This window comes from Symphodus melops (assembly GCF_947650265.1).
Source record: "Symphodus melops genome assembly, chromosome: 13".
NCBI lineage: Eukaryota > Metazoa > Chordata > Actinopteri > Labriformes > Labridae > Symphodus > Symphodus melops.
Window position 1 is genome coordinate 5,276,886 of NC_136703.1, and position 14,538 is coordinate 5,291,423.

General features: G+C 40.0%; 1 protein-coding gene across 3 annotated transcripts in view; it reads right to left on the minus strand.

Moving 5' to 3' along the window:
- The window catches only part of lamb2l (laminin, beta 2-like), a 67,158-nt gene that overhangs the window by 36,109 nt on the left and 16,511 nt on the right, over positions 1 to 14,538 (minus strand). The window contains exons 1-2 of one of the 3 annotated variants that reach the window (XM_079359059.1): positions 12,543 to 12,643; positions 1,252 to 1,331 (exon numbers count right to left, since the gene is read on the minus strand). In XM_079359059.1, coding sequence (XP_079215185.1) covers positions 1,252 to 1,282 — 31 coding nt within the window. In that variant the 5' untranslated portion in view covers positions 1,283 to 1,331; positions 12,543 to 12,643. Of the gene's footprint in view, positions 1 to 1,251; positions 1,332 to 3,199; positions 3,425 to 12,542; positions 12,644 to 14,538 lie in introns of those variants that run through there. The other 2 variants (XM_079359061.1, XM_079359060.1) reach the window with 2 other exon arrangements.

Here is a 14,538-nt window from a genome sequence, read left to right on the forward strand (position 1 = left end):
CAGTTTGGCATACTTCAAAATCGGGTGTTGATGTCCTACACAATTTTCCTTATTTTATCCTCTAAAAAGTATTTTGACATAATAATTTTAGAGGTTTTGGTTTGCTTTCTTTTTCCTAATTCAGCTCAACGGGATCTGTTAACAAGTGGACTCCACGAGGTCCTGGGTCACAGCATAAGCATTGCTGCCATGCGAATATCAAGTCTCCTCATTCTCCAAGTGACATATTACATATAGAGTTAATATTGTCATTTGGGGTCTTTTCATACGGTTATTGCACCGCAAAGCATCAGTTTCTGTTCCCTTGAGTAAATGACAAGCCAGTCAAACTTCTGTGCCGACACTAAATACTGTGACTAACGTGCATGAAATAATATGGATTGGATGCAGTGACAATGTAAAGGTAGTCGGTTGGAGTTTTCTCTGACTGTGAGACAAATACGGCAAAAACAACATCTATGACATCGAGGGTTGAAGGTTGATGACAGAGATTTTTAGGGATTTTTTTTTATTTATATTTTTTAGCATTTCACTTCAAACATCTTTACTTCTTTTCTTCGTTTAAACGAAATACGTGACCATTTGTCAACACTGATGAGAAATGACAGTGTGTGTTCTTTCTACATAGTTATGTCTCTAAATATTTGTAGTCCTTGTTTTGTCCTTTCTGCCTATGATGCATTTTTATTACGCATCAAAAAAGCAATGAATGTGAAAACCTTTATGATAAATGAAGCTGCGACTTGGCCACATAAATGTTGTTTTAAGGACTAAATAATGACAAACAGGTGGAGACAGGAGCCGAAAGGTTTACCGTGTAATTACTCTAATTAAAGGTCGTTAAACTGTCATACTGTGTGTTTGCATTGGCAAAAAATATGCTACACACAATTGTTTTAATTTCCTATCACTTGCTGAGGGATCAGGGAAAGTCCCTGCATATACATGTTGATGCCAAATGATCCTGCTTCATTACACCCATTATTTCAACATTATCAGCAGATTGTTCTAATTGCAGCTAAGCTGATGTATATATATATATATATATATATATATATATATATATATATATACTTTTTTTTTACACAACAATATTCAATGATTATCTTTGATTACACTTCAAAATCAAACCACATCAATTCACTCCAACAAGAACAAAACCAAAGTGTCATGTTCACGTGGTTCAGTTAATTAGAAGAGAAAAAACCCTCAGTGAGAAAAAGAACAAACGCATTGATGTCTTGTACTCACCCAGCATGAGGAGGGACAAACACACGGCCATGATGGACAGCAGGATGCCTGGACACTAGGAAACCAGGTGGTTTCTGTGGCTGTAACAAAAGAAAACAAAGTATTTGAGTGTGTGACAAAGTAAATGAAAAAACATTCAGGGCCGTGTGTGAACACACAATAACAGAGAAACAGTATGAACTGTGTCACAATCTTCACTTTAAGATGAGGTGACAGGGTTGAGGCTTGAGGCTGTTGCAGCATAAATAAGGCACTGATGTCAGAGGGAGAAGTGCCTCATCATCACCACAAATGGAAAAGGAGATTTCTTCATTTTCAAGTAGCTTAACCTTTCTCACAATTCAAGGTTTGCGATCCAAAGAAGGTCTCAGTTGGATAGCATTTTTCACACTCAGCTTGGCTAAAAAGAGCTCCACGTGGCCCGAGGCTCACACTGATGAAGGCGGAAACACAGAGGAGGGACCCCACGACATCTCACACCCACAGTGTATCACAGTTCAATGGATTTACATCAGTATTAAGCTGCTGGCTGCAGCCATTACAATGAGGCTCCTGTTTTCAAGACACTGAAATACGAATTCTATATTGAGCTTGAATGAACGCTGTCGGTGGCTTTAACACTTTACAACTTAATCTGTTTTACTTGTTGCTCAAGCTCATATTATACACGCATACAGAACCATTCTGCATGCTGTGCTTACAGTCATGACATAAAATAGAAAAAACAACATATTACAAACTCATCATTGCCGTGGATGGTGAAAGGAAGGACAACAATTAATGATTATTAATATTATTAATGAATAAAAAATTCAATTTCATCTGCTTACCTTGCAAAACAATCTAAAAACGTGTCTAAAAGCTAAAGCAACATTCTCCCTTCGCTTCATATGAAAGTTTTTTGTAGGTAAGGTAACCCTTTAAAAAACGACCTTTGCTATATGAACCAACGAAAAGAAAGCTTCAAAACAGTTAATTTCTCATTTATTTCTGCTATCACAATCCTGCTCTAATCACTGTTTCCATCGGCATCCGCGTTGTTCAAAGCACAATTCTTAATTGTTGCAGCTTAAATACATTTCAACGGGGCAAAAAAGATGCTAATCAACCAACTGTGAGATAAAACTCTTGAGATAGCAGCGCTTGTTTGAGAGGAAGCAAAGGAAGAATGAGCAAAACTAGGAGATAAAGAAAACTGTTGTAAGCAAAGCTGGAAAACTCAATCAGAAGTTGATCAGATCCATGGTGATGTAGCTGCATGTTCAAGTGATTAGAACTTTGACAGCCACATAAAGAAACATTTAAACCCAAACATGGGCACCTGCTATACCATGTTATACACAAACTTCTACTAAAAGGATGAGCAAAACTGAACAGTGTATTTTTCATCTCTCTTATTTGTCCTTGAATTTCCCTTGGGACCAATAAAGCATCTATCTATCCATCTATCTATCTGTCTTTTAGGGACACAGCATGTCTATCACAGAGGGCCTGGTAAAGAGGAGTGTTAAGAATAATGAAGGTTCTTTGCAACTGAGCAGCTTCAAATATGAAGAAACAGGTCCATCCATACAGGAGGAATATCACAAGAGAAACAACCTTCCTTTCACAAAACAAGATCTGCAAACAACGTAGATATTTGAAGATGAACAATGCTAATAATCAAACACTTCTACTGTCATAAAGTTTACAACTCCACAAGCCGTTTGCTTAGGGACTCCAGAGCCACCAGCTCCTTCTTTAAGAATAACTTCATTTTAACAGCCTGACAGTTAAAAGAGTCACCCCACAGAGGTGATGACAGCAGCAGGTCACATTTAAAACGAACATCTAATTCACCAGAAACAGCAGGTCGTCAAAATAACAAAAGCTGATGTTACACATAAGTGAACATGTTCTCAGTCATTCAGGTCATCCGTTAAAATGACGATCATAGATTCATACTCACACAGCCACAGGTCACCTCTCTCTCCTCTGCACTGCGTGGTCACGTTTGTTCACTCCAAATCACAGCATGTGCATATGTGTGTGGGTTCCTGCATCCGTGTGTGCACGTGTGCAGGCCCTGGACCCCGATGTGTACGTTTACGCGTGCATGCACATGTGAGGAGTGTATGTGCGCCAGAATATGTTAAAACAAACTTGAAAGCACTACTGACGGCAGCGATGTAAAAACAGAGGGAACGCCACCCGCCAATGGGAACGCTGCATGTGTACGGGGACCCCCCACTTCATTCCTCTCCTCCCTCCACTTCGCCCTCTCTCACTCCCTCCGGCTCGTCACTGGGGCACCGGGGTGAATGGACAGCTATTCTTATTCTAATTCCTCTGTCACTCTGTGGGCCACTGGCTGAAAGAGGGGAATGGTCTCCAGGCTTTTGGAATGCACCACCCCTTTCTTCTGGACACTGGGGGAAAGTGAGCGGTGAGAGAGGCAGAGAGGCGGCCAGAGAGAGAGAGAGAGAGAAGTTAGAAGAAAGACAGAAGAAAGCAGGATGGAGGTAGAAGAAAACCTACAAGAAAACAAATGAGGAAGGATAAAGAGGTGACACTGTCAGGGACGGAGAGAGATATTCACCGTCTGGGTTTAACTAGACCAAAGCGCTTGAGTGCAGTACCGCCACTGTCCACTTGGCCAAAGTAACTCAAACATTTAGACAGAGCAGCAAGATGACAGTCCTAATTTGAACCAACCCCACCTTCCTCTGCAATAACAATGAAAACTACCATATGCTGAAAACGCATTGAGAAGACAGCAGGCAGCCCTCGACAGTCCTGTTCCTCCAAATGAGATCTTCTGTTAGCTAAAACATCCTGAACATGGGACATCCCTGATTATCACCAGCGATATAAATCAAATCATTATCCTAGATTTTTAAGGCCATAGTCATTTCCGTCTACCTCATTTCCTTCTCCACTCCATGATGGTGAAACAAAAGGATCGTCTCTTTACAACCCCAACAGTTTCTCATCCTCTTCCGTTTGCTGCTCAAAAGTTGTAGTTGTAAATTTCTACCAGGGGCATGATGGGAAATCTTTTATAAAAAAAAAAAAAAAAAAAAAAGAATGTAGTTGTGGTATTGCAGTTAGTAAGTTTTCAAGATAATCCGTATTTGTGAAACCTAAAAACTTTGTTCAGCCTTCGAGTGTAGGGAGGTGCCAAATCAACTAAGGCATCGAACATGGGGTCATGGAGGTTTATGGTCATTCTTGCTCAAGTTTTATGATCTTTTTCATTTAGACTTTTTGGAGGAGTGAAGAAACAATCATGTGTAACTCCCTTTTAGTATCAGGGTAACATTTGCATAGAGTTTTGTAATGGTATCATAAAGGTTTTCTTCTTTAGCCAATCAGACACTTTCTGAACTCATTGAAATTGATTGAGATATTTGTTCTGAATCCAACAAATTCCTTGTTTTACTAATTAGCCGCAGATTTACATTTATTTGCCATTAATGAAAAGAAAATCTTGAATAAATAGTTTTTAGAATATTCAAAAGGTTACTGAATCTCAGGATTACGAGAGAAAAGAGCGAGGAGAGTATACATGTGTCTTACTGCCTTTGCATGCACCATGGGCTGCAGACATGTGGGGGTTAAGTGCATGCATGTGTGTGATTCAGACTAGACAAATAATACAAAACTGCAGGGAGAACAAAGCAGCTTTCACATCCACAGCTTTCTGGTGATGTAACCTTTGAACTCTGCAAGGGGTGTGGGGGGGGGGGGTGTTGTCACATAGAAATCAGAGTGGAGGCTGCCGGAGCTACTGCTGTAAATGCCTCAGAAAATAAGATGTTTAAAACATAAGTAAAAAGGATTTCTCAAACCGTCATTGACTGCGGGAACTTCAATGACTGCACTTGACTTCTAAGACAACTTTGAAGCAATCTCAAAAAGAAGCAATGTCACAATCCTGAAGAGAAAAGTTCAATCAGTTTTTGATTTGTTTATTGAAAGTTATCTTTGTTCTAATCCTCCATTTAACAAACACTGAGCCATTTAGGTCGTCAAAAATTTTTTTGTGTAATCAGAGTTAACAAAGAAATATACAAGAGGAGGAAAGTCAAGCTGTCCTTCCCTCTCAGCCTGCATGAATGTGGCCTAAGACTTTGGGCAAAGATTGGATGCAAACACACCCACAGCAATAAGATAAGAGGAGCCCTGCAGTAAGTTCATTCCCACCATCAGAACTTCTGTTAAGCAGTCTGACAAAGCCAAGAAATCTTGAGACACCAGTCCAAACAATCCCAGACTCCCACATCCTTGAACGCGATAAGCCTGACTGTGTGTACACATCAAACAACAGGTTTTAGACAGACCCAACCAAAGACAATGCCAATGTGATGAAGCTTGAGTCATTGTCTTTAAAGTATTGTCAAACAAGAAGAGGATGGAAATGGTATTCGATCACACAGATGAGCTCATACAGCAAGTCTGATTTATCTCTACTACATGAAAAGCAAAGGTGACTATAAATACAGCTGCTGCTACCTGCAGCACAGTGAGAGAAAATGTGTTTTTATATAGGCCTGAGGTTTCCAATGTTATTCTTGTGATGCATCCCAAGAACTCTGTCAAACAAGCTGCCATACAACGTTATCAACACAACCTACAGAAATAATGTCTTTATTTGACATGACTTTAAAATCACCAACCATTTCAAGACTGGGTCTGCCAGACAGGATTTTTTCCTTAGTTAACATGTTTTGTAAATTCTTACACCCAAGGCTAGACACCATATTGATCCTTTCCTTTTTTTAATTTTAAACCAATCGTTCATTAGCTTAACTTGGAAAACACATACAAATGGGGCGCACAGCTACTCGACCCTCTCCACAACACTTCCTGTCTCTCCTCAGCTGTCTAATCAATGAAGTCAAAGGGTCCAAAGAATAATGTTTTAAAAAAAAAAAACTTTAATTTTTTTAATTAAACTCAATTTCAACTCGACTTGACAGAAAGAGACCACAAGAGCACAAAGTCTTAAAAAAGGTGATTTAATTCAGTCATAGTGTCAAAAAACAAAAAAGGTTCAGTTTTTAAAAACATACTCATAAACTGCTACTGCACGCATACTGCCAACTCATCACCTGAGAAGTTAATGCTTAATCCTGTCTGAATATTTATTCAGGTGATTCATTCAGCTTAAAAAGATTACTATTAAAGAAAGACATTGACCAAGACTTCAAATCAAGTACACCCAATACCTTATACTGCAGAGCCTTTGTAGCCTCCCAGACCACCTGTGCACACAGACCAGAAGCAGTAAATGTTTAATAGTAAATGGACTTGAGCTTGTATAGCTCTTATAGTCTTCTGACTCAAAGCGCTTTTACACCGCAGGTCACACCCATTCCCACACTAATGGCAGAGACTGCTATGTGAAGTGAATAAATATAAATATGTATGTAAATAAATAAACCATCAGAAGTAACTAATCCCATTCATACATGTGTCTTGCCCAAGGACACATCGGACATGTTGCAGGAGCTGAGGACTGAACCCCCAACCTTCCAGTTGAGAAATGGCCAACTCTACCGACTGAGCCAAAGCCGCTCCCTGTAACTTTGAAATCTGAGGTTTCCCAATCATGTTTCATTAGACGCCGTTTTAATTTATACTGTAACACCCCTGACATATCATAAAGCCTGCAGCATCCTCAGCAGATGACTGCTGGTTTTGTGTCTTTCAAAAGAAGTGGTCTACTTTTCACACATATGTCCTCAAATAAAACTTGCATTGGTCAGGCTTGACCCGGAACAACTATAAAGACATAAATAATAAAATCATACCATGACAGAAATTAAGTATCTTTTTTATGCACATGCAGCACAGAATTTCTCATATTATTTTTGCCCAATGGTTTCTGATTTTCTCCCTAACAACACTCAGCCAAAAGCTGTCAGAAATCCACAAAGAGCTGTTTAGAGTTCTAAAGTGATTTATAACAGAAATTAATGTTTAACTACCCTCAGACGAACACATTCAAGACACCAACAAAAAGCTCACGCGAGGGCATGACCAGACAGCCAGCGAGGAGCCTTTGTAGTGATTAAATATAGAGACAACCACATAATCCCTTCACTCATGTTTGCACTAGAAAGTCAGGAAATCAGCAGGTGAGAAGAGGGAATGAACACGGAAACTGTGAGTTTGTAAATCATCATTGGGAAGGGGCCAATAGAAGATTTTGATTGCATGCGCATGCACACACACACACACACAGTGAGATAATATCAGAAATTTAAACTGTAGCCATCTGTTTTGACACTTCACAGATCATACTTTATATATATTTGGTATTACACTTTGGAAAGTTCAGTATCCAGAAAGGAAGCAAATTACTGTTTGACACACCAGCATTTCCAAAACGCCCATTATCGCACTGTTACCTGCTCTAACAGGGAGTGAGAAATCACTGCACTAATCATCATTCTGCAAAGTAAAAAAAAAAAAAAAAGACACCTCCGTCTCAGTTGAGTCGCTGCTGTTTTCCTGCACAAGGTGAATCGCACTAAAGTCCCCTAACTCTAGTTTTATTTATGTAACTCGTATTTTTTCCCGTCAAAGTATTCAAGATGTTTGCAACATTCATTATGTCACTGCTGACACTCAAATGATGTTAGTGTAAACTGAAGAGATTAAGAACAGGTCCTTTTAAAGTTGCATGCTCACAAATGGCAGAGTGGTAGAGTCTTGAGGTCCTGAGGCACTCTGAGATTGGCGCTAATTGCGGCTGCTGTTTGAGTTCAGGTAGGTACAGCCAGAAGAAAGTTCAAAAAGGATAGCTGACGTTAACATAGAGTCGAAGGGGTCTGAGTAATACATTCTCAGCCAGACAGATAATTTGATCTCACAGCTGTAGTCAAACAATTAAAGATGTCGACCTCTCCGGGCGAACCTTCAACATGCTGCAGAATGAAACAACGGGAACATGACAGCACTGACAGACTGCAGGCAGCAGATGTGACTGATGTTCTTTTATTGGTTTATTAGAACAATGACAAAATCAAGAATCTGTTATTTTAAAGTAGTTAAGGCAACATTTGTAACATTTGTTTTACTCAGTGCTAATGGTGTTCTTGTTACAGCTGTCAGACAAGTATTGGAGGGTTGGCCTCAGATTTCAAAATCTTGTCGTTTTGGACAATTTGACCTTGAATCTACTGTAGCTGAGAAACTAAAGCCTGATCTGTGTTAAATCAAAGTAGCCTCTGCCTTCTTGAGCACCACTTGTGCTTTACAGCATCAGCGTAGCTCTGCAGTACTCCGCCTGCAGACACTAGTTGGCAGTGCGATTTTTATGCTAGCTATATTGCCCCTCTTTGGTTCTGCCATGTTCTCTGCTTGTTCCTGTACAGGAAACTAGAGCTGCAGCTATCGAATATTTTAGTAATCGAGTATTCTATCGAATATCCCGTCGATTAATCGAGCAATCTAATAAATCATACTTTTGCTTAATTAAGGTTTAACCCGTCTTGGGTTGTCCCTACAAACCTGCTTCTTTGCAGTTACCATGGAAACGCCTGCTTGTTACAGCCAACCACCTCTGCTCTACAGCTGCTGATGATGCTCACCATATTACTGACAGGGTCCCAAATTCACTTTCTGATTCACTGGTCAAGGCGGCAGGTAAATTAAAAATACAGGCCAAACACGTTTTAATGGCTGAAATAGCAAATAGTGTTTTGTGTAGCCTACACATCTGTTACAGTACATTTCATTGAGAAAGCATTATGTTCTGTTGAATCAATCACAGAATCAATCATTATGTCAGATAAGGAAATTGAGAAACTTTAAATATATATTTGCTAAATTATTATTCCACAAACAAGTTCTGTCTTGATTTAGCTTTGAAGACATTAGAGATTTATATAATCAGCCTGTATATTGTTAGAAGTGTATCTCTGTCTGCTCCTGCAGCGCGTGCATTCAGCGCGCTCACAGACTACAGAGACCATAGACGTGTCTATGACAGAGACTGTGAGAGGACGCTGCTATCGTTACGTTAGCTGCAAACACGGAGAGAGTGAACGGAGAACAGCCGACCGTTTGACCGGATCACGTGTTCCCGACTGGGTTGTATGGATCACGGATCAACTGTGTGCTGACTAAAAGTTAAAAGGGGCGCGCCGCGCTCGCGTGTGCGTGTTAGCGCTGAAGTGTCTGTGTGTAAGAGAGAGGAGCAGGTAGCTGCAGCTACATTAAACGTGTTTTATACTCATACCAAAGTTTTGATGACGCAAAAAAAACAAAAAAAAACTTAACGAAGCCTCGAGGCAGCGAAAATTCCTCGATGAATTTTTGTAATCGAATTATTCGAGGAATCGTTTCAGCTCTACAGGAAACCATGGCAACTTAAAACCAATATCTTTGAGTTGGAGATGATAAATATTGAGCAGCAGCTATTGTTATTTTGACAAAGAAGAGAGGTGAAGACATTGAAGGAGATTGAATTTACGTTATTTGAATGGATGGAACGACAACTTGATAGCATTGTTAGCTCAGGTGACACGTTAGCATTCTCCCAACACAGAGGTCCACGATACGAAGAACAAATATTTCCCTTCCCTAATAAGGTTCAAGCCATGACTGTATGTAGACCAACGTCAGGTCTTGTAGCCTGTCTTTTTGGTGCGTATACATTCTTAAGGAAGTGCACACTAGACTTCATACGTCCGAGTAGGTACAGGGATACGTGAACATACAATGTACACTGCAGCATTGATTTGATGCAGAAGTATAAATCAGTCATAAGGAATCAAAAAAGCAGAGGGGCAATCAAAGCTTTGAGAGACTTCCTGTTTTATAAAAGATAGACGGGAATTCTTTACAACTTCCTAAGTAAACAAGGAAATTGCATTTCCCTTTTTAGATGACAAAATATGTGATGTTAGTAATGTAATGATGTAGTGTTTAAAACAGGAAAAAGACGTAAAAAGGGATAAGGTGTATGCCGCCTGTCTTGTCATCAAGCTGCAAACAGGGAGTTGATTTATATCAGGGGAAATGATAAGGCGTGTGCAGAGGCCCTGACAGAGGCTCAGATATCACTGACCCAGCGACAGAGCACAAGGCAGACGACAGCAGTAAGAAGTCCCTGAGGCCTCCTGATCTGAAGATTAACCGAGCCCAGAGGCACACACACATCACAATTACACTTCAAAGTCTCTTCTCACAAAAACACACGATCATACCTGACATATTAATTGGTCTACCTACGCACTCATCACCCTTGACCTTACCATTAAATCAAATCTAGTTAAACAAATCTGAAGGAGTCTCTATCACGGCTAACGGTTCAGAAGCAACAGCTGATATTTACCTGTAGTTTTGTAATGTAACATCTTTATTCTTACATTTTTAAAAAGCTTATGTCAGCTTTAAATGTGCTTTCCTACAATCCAGGAGTTCACTGGTTTGAGTTTATTTATGTTCAACATGAAAATAAAGAGACCAAAGTTAGCTTAAAATATAGCTAATGTTGGAGCTTGGCAGGTGTAATGGTAGGTCAATATCATGACCTTAAAATGGGCCAAACACAGAATCGGTACTTATATGTTAAAAATGATCCATATCTGCTGTCATACGGGTATCAGGAAGTTTTACCATTTTTGTTGAGCAGGCAACAAAGATGATACTTCCAGCTGGAAATCAGCACCAGTCTGTACATTGGCAGGAAAAGCACAAAATGCATCACCTAGAATTGATTTACTTTACAGTGGACACTCTTTATGCATGTCATTAAAACCCACATTTTGGTAAATCATTCTTCAATTTAAAGCAGGCACCAACCGGCTTCTTTCTTTCCCACATGGTTAGTTGTGGTCTGAGCGCCCCGTGGATCCTCTTAACCCTTCAGGTTAGAGTTGATCTCAACAGCGGGGCGAGAGGCCAGGTTCTTGAGCTGATTAAAGTTAGACTAAGCCTTCAAGGGCCATGGGAACATGCACCAGCAAACACACAAATGTCTAAATACCCTGACAAGCTGCTGAAAAGAAATAAATGTGAATATGCCTTTCTCTCAAGTGGTTTCTTTCTTTACAGAAAAGTCACAAAAATTCTTCCTTTTTTAAGGAATAGCTATCACTCACCCTTTAGGACATGTGACTCCCGTAGGTATTTATGCTTGAGGGAACAAGGGTTAAAGAAACAACAAAACACTGTCAATGGTTCTTCCCTTTCCCTTCCAAAAAAAAAAAAACTTTCATTCATACAATTTCAGTTTGTAAATCTGAGCCGTTCTCTCCATTAACCTGCTGCTGGTTAATCTTGGAGGAATGTGTGCAACAGTGTCAGACTCCCTGCTTCCAGGCCTTAGGCGAGCCACTGGTGTGGTTGAGAGTGCAGGCCCACACAGTAACTACACACACGGCAAGTCATCATTGACAAAACTTTTCAACTGTAAACCTTGGTTGAAGTTTCCGCTCCACATGTCGGGGCAACTCCTCTCTTTTGATTTGGCCTGAAATGTTTAATTAGCCAAAAGATGACCTCATGTTTTAACCCATTGTCTGATTAACTGCTTTGTCCACTGTCTGTGTATGTGCTTTGCACTTGGGTAAACTCCATATTGGATGACATCACAGAATCCAGCTGAATGCACACCTTAAAGTCTGGTTTCAGGTGTGCACCACCAATAAAACTTTCCACATAAAACTTGCATTCAAAATTTATTTTGGAGTCAATCTCTCACATGTTGCATGATTTGCTGTTAACGGATAATAAATATATAATGCAAAAAATACATCACCAGCAACAATTCAAAACAATACAGGTAAGGGCTCATAAAGACAGGACAGCTGTACAAGAATATGAAGGCAGCAGGCTGTTTCCAAATGATGACCAGTGTTTCCAATGAAAACTCCCACATTATTTTCAAGGGAAGTTTGTGGGTATCTTTAAATTTACTATAGCCTTGCAAAGTGTTAAACTCATTTAGGCTGCTTAACTGAAGTTGCATTTTTTAAAGTGCTCCGACAAGGCAAGCAAAAAATCCTTAAGAAAGGTTAAATTAGACCACGCTAACATAACCTAAAAACAAGACAAAGTGCGTAAATTAAGTCCAAACTATAATGTCCAGGGGGGTTCGTTACAGTGCAAAGAATAACATTAGACTTATAAACGGATCATATTTATATGAATAAGATTGCAACATGAACTCACTGCCCCCGTAGATATCACGGTAATTAAAGTTGGTGCACAAACGTGATTTGTGTTTCCAGAGTTCATGAGGTGCGCGCGTGAGTCATGTTAGTAAAGACGGAAGGAAAAGATGGAGCACTCACCTGTTCAGTAGTTTCATGCGATTCCTCTCCCTCCTCTGCTCTTCCACACTAACACACTCAAACTTTCTCTCTCGCGCGCGCGCACACATAAACACACACACACACACACACACACCCTCGCTCTCTCTCTCTCTCCCTCTTACACACACACACTCCGTCCGTAGCGGTCCAGAAGCCGCCAGAATTAGCTCCGTCTCTGGTCTGCAGCGGTACAGTAGATACAGGATTGAGAGCGACGGGAGGAGGAGGGGCAACAAGTGTCACCACTCACCGGCCGCTCACTCTGATATCCCGGGAAGAAAGTAGGAGCAGGTACTCTGGTGTTTCCCTTCCACAGTGCTGGACCCCACCCAATTTTGTCAGGCCAAGCCCACTGTGCAAGGTCAAGATTACTCGGAGTTTCCACAATTTAAAAGTGTTGATTTTACCGCAGCACTAATTCTGTTTTAAAGGGAGATTAAGTTCTAAACATAAAACTTAAAGCTTAACAGAGAGAACAATTTAGGTCAAATAGCCTACCTCCTACAAATATAATATAGTAATAACATATCTTATAAGTCACACAGATTCTGTGTTTTATCTTATATGGGATTTTTGACATCTGCCAAGGAAGTTGTGTTTTTTGGGAATAAAAAAAAAAAACTTCATTCCATGCATCTAAATAATTGGAGAAAAAAAATCTAAAAAAGTTAGAACCCATTACACGTTTTAGTTCTGGACCTAACACTCAAACAATATGTACGTATGTATGTATGTATGCAGATTTGTATACTTTACTATTGATACACTTGATACACGTCTCCGCCCGAGGGCCACTTTTTTCTTCTTCAGTCCTGTCTATGCTTCATGGCGGGAAGATCGTAGCTCATCACTGACAGGATTTGTACCATGGAATAATCAAGAGATGATGACAATCTCCGTTGACAAGCTCATTATGTGGTGCCAGCCAAGTCAACTGATACATATCAAATAACCCCGACCAGCAGCCGCCTAATAGGACGACAGTGTCCTTTGTAAAGTGTGTGTGTGTGTGTGTGTGCGCGCGCGCTTGTGTGTGTGTTTAAGGGGGTGATGTGATCTTTGGGCAAGTGAAACATATAGTGTGCTGCATGAATATGTTCTATAAATGTGGCCTGAAGATGGAATTCTGATACGATAGCCATGTGTTTATGGTTGAGGGAGAAAATGAGAAACATCAGAAGAGAAAAGTGTGAAGCACATTATCAGAAGTCAGCTCAGGTTGTGCAAGGTGAAGCCCAGGAATGGCTGGAATCCATAATTATCAACGCTTGTGTGCAGTAGCATTATCCTGTGATACAAACACACACACAACAACAACAAGTTCACATAATTATGCTGCAGGCTGTCATTGAGTTTAAGATTATTATACAGTACAGTAAATACTATGAGGAATAAGATCAGCAAAGTACTGATCAGTGAAAGACTAAAAGTCATTGAGCAAAATATATAATAGACTGAAAAACAGACCCAGACAGAGGAAGGAAGTTGAACCTGCAACAGAAAGCCTAAAATGTAAATGGAAGGAAAAAGAAGTGGAAAGCTGGTTTGAAGTGGAGACTGTAATTTTTTCTTTGGTTGGGAAAACACCTGGAGGAGGTGGTGTTTAACCTGATTGCTACACACACTCAGAAAGCGAAAATGAACAGTTGAAAACCGAGGTTACCCTCTTCTTTTCATTCTACATGTGCTTCTGTGTCATTTGCTCTGCCTGCATGCATGCAGTCAGTTTTACTCGTTCTATTGTCCAATCAGAAAACACAAGGAGTGCTTTTTTTCATGCTATTTTGAAGTGTAAAACATTTTGTTCACTCGCCCTAAATTTGCTTTTACTTGCTTCTGTATGACGAGCAGCTCTCTGGCTGTAATGTTGATGTATAAATAACAGCAGCAGTGAGTTAGTCGTAATCTTGTTCATCTGCATACTAAACACTGGGAATAACAACGATGAGTCACGAAGAATGTTACCTGAAAGTTA